This window comes from Odocoileus virginianus, chromosome 27 (assembly GCF_023699985.2).
Source record: "Odocoileus virginianus isolate 20LAN1187 ecotype Illinois chromosome 27, Ovbor_1.2, whole genome shotgun sequence".
NCBI classification, from domain to species: Eukaryota; Metazoa; Chordata; class Mammalia; order Artiodactyla; family Cervidae; genus Odocoileus; species Odocoileus virginianus.
Window position 1 is genome coordinate 10,687,419 of NC_069700.1, and position 4,369 is coordinate 10,691,787.

The 4,369-nt window shown below is 51.5% G+C and overlaps 1 protein-coding gene across 1 annotated transcript; it reads right to left on the reverse strand.

The window, feature by feature from the left end:
* Nucleotides 1-1,790: 1,790 nt before the first annotated feature.
* On the reverse strand, nt 1,791-3,306 carry NHLRC1 (NHL repeat containing E3 ubiquitin protein ligase 1). The gene has a single exon (XM_020893777.2). The coding sequence runs from the start codon at nt 3,225-3,227 to the stop codon at nt 1,956-1,958; it is 1,272 nt and encodes a 423-aa protein (XP_020749436.2). The 5' UTR covers nt 3,228-3,306; the 3' UTR covers nt 1,791-1,955.
* Nucleotides 3,307-4,369: the final 1,063 nt, after the last annotated feature.

A 4,369-nucleotide genomic window follows, 5' to 3' on the forward strand; every position in this document is an offset into this window, starting at 1 on the left:
CTCCATGATGGGAGCATTGAGGCAAAATGGGCTTCTGTGAACTGTTGCAGGAGCCTAGCTCTCTCTTTTAGCTTCAAAGAACTACAATCTTTTTCTAGAATGTACATTATATCTATGAAAATGCTTTGTAAATGAGAATCCTACTGTTGATAAAGCATCAGTTATTACCTAAAGCAGACCCTCACTTTTCAAAACCACTGTTTCCTCCCTCAGGAAAAAGTTTTGCTACTGCTTCTGAGACGCTGGCTATTTGGTATTTTTCCAACAGTCCTCAACTCTGAAATGTTTACACCAGCTAGACACACAGCTTCTATAAGCTTCACCTGAAATCTCCACCTATTCACTTAATCAATGCAACCTTAAAGCAGGCATCATCTTGGTCAAGCCATCACTTCAATTCAAGAAGTAGTTAAAGTGTCTGAAAGTGAAAAGTGGAAGTGTTAGTTGCGAAGTCATGTCTGGCTCTTTGGAACTCCACGGGCTGTAGCCTGACAGGCTCCTCTGTCCATGGGATGTCCCAGGTAAGGATACTGGAGTGGGTTGCCATTCTCTTCTCCAGGGGACCTTCCTGACCCAGGGATCAAACCCCCTATCTCCTGCATCGCAGGCAGATTCTTTACTGTCTGAACCACGAGGGATTTGTCACTGGTTAAATACCAACTTAGGATCAAAGGAATAATTTATTGAGTGCCTGGTGTTTGCAACATGTGGGACAGATTTAGATGGACAGAGAAAAACGCCATCACAATAGTTCTTCAGATTACCACTGATCATAAAAAGGCAAGCAAAATAATTTCTGCCATGAACTGACTATGGTGACTTATCTCTTATATTAACAGAAATACCATCCAGCCCTCTAACACAAGTACATGTGTAGAGCATTCCACTGGAGTTCAGAACTTACACCAACACAAGTGTTTCTCGGGGACTTCCCTCCCAGTCCAGAGGCTAAGACTGCACTCCCAATGCAGGGAGCATGGTTCAATCCCTGGCCAAGGAACTGAGATCCCTCATGCCACAAGGAGGCCCCCCCCCAAAAAAATATTTTCAACAAATAGTGCTGGAATAATTGGGCAGCCTCATGCCAAAAAAAAAAAAAAAATTAACCTCAACCCATACTTCATGTCATAGACAGGAATCAACTCGAAATGGGACACCCAAAAATATATAACTTGTAGAAGAAAACATAAGAAAAAAAAATCTTATTTATCTTGATTAAGATTTCTTAGAACACCAAACAAAAAAAACACAAACCTTTCTCAACCAACCAAGTAGTATTTTCTATGTGCCTATAGCAGACGAGATACAGGTACTAAGAGAAGTGTTGACCTTTTGAATAAGCAAAGCTGATTGCTTTTGTTTTTCAAGTAATTCAGGATCCACAGTAGCTCCATCTAAAGAGCCATCAAAGGAATTGTACGTTGAACTAAACTGACATCCACCACAAAATCCTTTTTCTCTTGAACTCTATGAAGTTTCCTGCTCTGTGCCTCTAAGTAAATAGCTACGTGTAAATAGAGTGCATGTAGCAACAATATACACTCATATATATTTTTCCACATCTACTGTCTTATTTAAGAGCAAGGGGTTTTGGAGTCAGAATTGAGTTCCATTTGTGACTGCCAGAGTAAATAAATGTGACCTTGGGTAAATCTCTTTAGTTCTCTGGGTCTTAGTTTTCTCATCTTTAAAATGAGATTCATAATAGAAATTACCACTGGGTCGTTGAAAGGATTAAAGGCGCTAATATTCACAAATTTCTTAGCACTGAGTACATAATCCATCAATGGTAGATTTCATTATTATTCTTTAATAATGGCCCCCACCTTTGTTAAGTCTACCAGGCAGCTACAGTCATCTCTGTCGAACAGATAAGATTAAGTCATTGATCCAGGGCTCAACAGGGGCGGCTCCAGGGCTTCTGGCACAGGTCCCAGGACTCCCAGCACACCCCGTCACCCCCAGTCAGCCTTGTAGACTTTTACAGAATGGGCCGCGCTGTCCAGCACAAGAAGAGAACTCTCCTTGGTGAAGGTCAGCGCCACGGGATGCGAAAGACCGTGGGTGATGATGGGCTTCAGCACTGGAAACTCCTCCGGTTTGCCTAGACAGAGGACAGCCGGACTGGAAGTATCAGCCACCACGACGTTGCCCTGGTGATCGAAGGCCACGGCGGAGGCGGTGATCTTGGAAGGGAAAAAGAGGCTCAGCCCGAAGGAGTCCACCTGGCCGATGAGCTGCATGGTGGCGCTGAACACCTTCACCGTGGTGCTGCTGCAGGCGCCGGGCCCCAGCGGGTGCTCGAGGACCGCGATGGCCCCGGTGAGCCAGGACACCGCCACCCCCCGCGGGCGACGCAGGTGAGCCTGCAACCGTTCGGTCCTCCGGAGGATCCCTTCGGGAAAGTCGACTTCCAGGAGGTGCAGGGACCCCGCCTCCGCGTCCGTGACCAAGACCCCATTCTGCGGGGTGGTCTCCACACCCCAAGGCAAGCAGAAGTGGCCTCCCAAGACGAGTTTGATCTGGCCGAAAAAGTCAAACACTTTGAGCGAGCGGTCGCCGGCGTCGGTGACGACCACGTGGCAGTCGTTGGTGACCGTGACGTCAAGCGGGTACTGAAGGTCCTGGGCAGCATCCCCCTTCTCTCCAAACTGATGCGCGCAGCCTCCCCCGGAGTCGAAGACCTTGACTCTCCTCTTGCCGTCGTGCACCACCACGACCCGCCCCGTCTTGGGACACAGCGCCAGCCCGGTGGGGTTGACCAGGGTCCCCCAGCCGCCGAAGGCGTGCTGGCAGATGAGGACCCCCGGGGCGGCGGGGGCGGCGCGCGGGGCGGCCGGGCCGGGGCGCAGCGCGGAGCCCAGGAGCTCCAGGAGGTGGAGCACCGGAAGGCAGTCGCTGGTGTCGCAGCCGCGGCAGGCCCGCCGGCAGAAGGGGCACTCGAGGGCCAGCGTCCGCGGGTGCGCCAGGGCGGCCACGCAGGCCAGGCAGACCACGTGGCCGCAGGAGAGGTTGCGCGGGCGCCGCTGCTGGCGGTGGCCGAACCTCTCGAAGCACACCTTGCACTCGAGCAGGCTGGTCTCGGCCTCTCGCAGCAGCTCCCGCAGCGCCGGCCCGCTCCCAGAGGCCTCGGCCCCCATCGCGCGGCCCCCGCCCCGCACGCACCGGCCGCTCCGTCTGCCAGCCGAGCTGGACGCGGCGCCGGCGCGGCCCGGGGTCACGGTCATGGGGCGGGGCGCTGGGCCTGACGTCCACTTTGGCCGGGCGCTCGGCCGAGACCTGCTGCCCCCTGGTGGGCGCGCGCGGCACTGTATCCGGATGGGCGGACAGTGGATTTTAACAAGCGCTAATCCATGGAGGAGAAGGGGACGACAGAGGAGATGGCTGGATGGCATCACCGACTCCATGGACATGAGTTTGAGTAAACTCCGCAGAGGAGGAGATGGCTGGATGGCATCACCGACTCAATGGACATGAGTTTGAGTAGGCTCTGGGATTTGATGATGGACAGGGAGGCCTGGCGTGCTGCAGTCCATGGGGTCACAAAGAGTCGGATGTGACTGAGTGACTGAATAACAATCCAGACACGTGGTCAGACCTGTAATCTTCACACCAGTCCTGGATGGAGCATCTTCCCTTCACTCTTGAGGAAACCTATTGAGGACAAGCAGGTGGCTCTCTGGTACCCAGCAAATTGCCCTCCAATTCCCTGTCAGCAGTGCTGGATGCTAGGGGCTGGGGCTGACCAGGTGTGAAACCTAGTCTCAGAGCTCATGATGCTTATGATCTATTGGGAAAGCACAGATGCACGAGGGAAACTAAAATCCAAGTGGATGAGGCAGGTGCATGTATTTTCTTTTGAACCTTGTATAGTTTTCATAGTAAGTTGTTGTTTTTGTTGTTTAGCCACTAAGTCATGTCCAACTCTTTTGTGATCCCATGGACTGTAGCCTGCCAGGCTCCTCTGTCCATGGGTTTTCTCAGGCCATTTCCTTCTCCCAGGGATCTTCCCAATCCAGGGATCGAACCTGTGACTCTTGCATTGGTAGGTGGATTCTTTACTACTGAGCCACCAGGGAAGCCCTCTCATAGCAAAGCAGATGCTCAATGAACACTTGCAAAATGAATTTATATAAGACATCATTTTGCCAACAAAGGTCCCAATAGTCAAAGCTATGGTTTTCCCAGTAGTCATGTATGATGTGAGAGTTGGACCATAAAGAACGCTGAGTGTTGAAGAACTGATGCTTCTGAACTGTGGTGCTGGAGAAGACTCTTGAGAGTCCCTTGGACAGTAAGGAGATCAAGCCAGTCAATCCTAAAGGAAATCATCCCTGAATATTCATTGGAAGGACTGATGCTGCAGCTC

Excerpts from the sequence above, each read along its gene's own strand:
- NHLRC1 (XM_020893777.2), bottom strand. The coding sequence starts at position 3,227 with ATGACCGTGACCCCGGGCCGCGCCGGCGCCGCGTCCAGCTCGGCTGGC.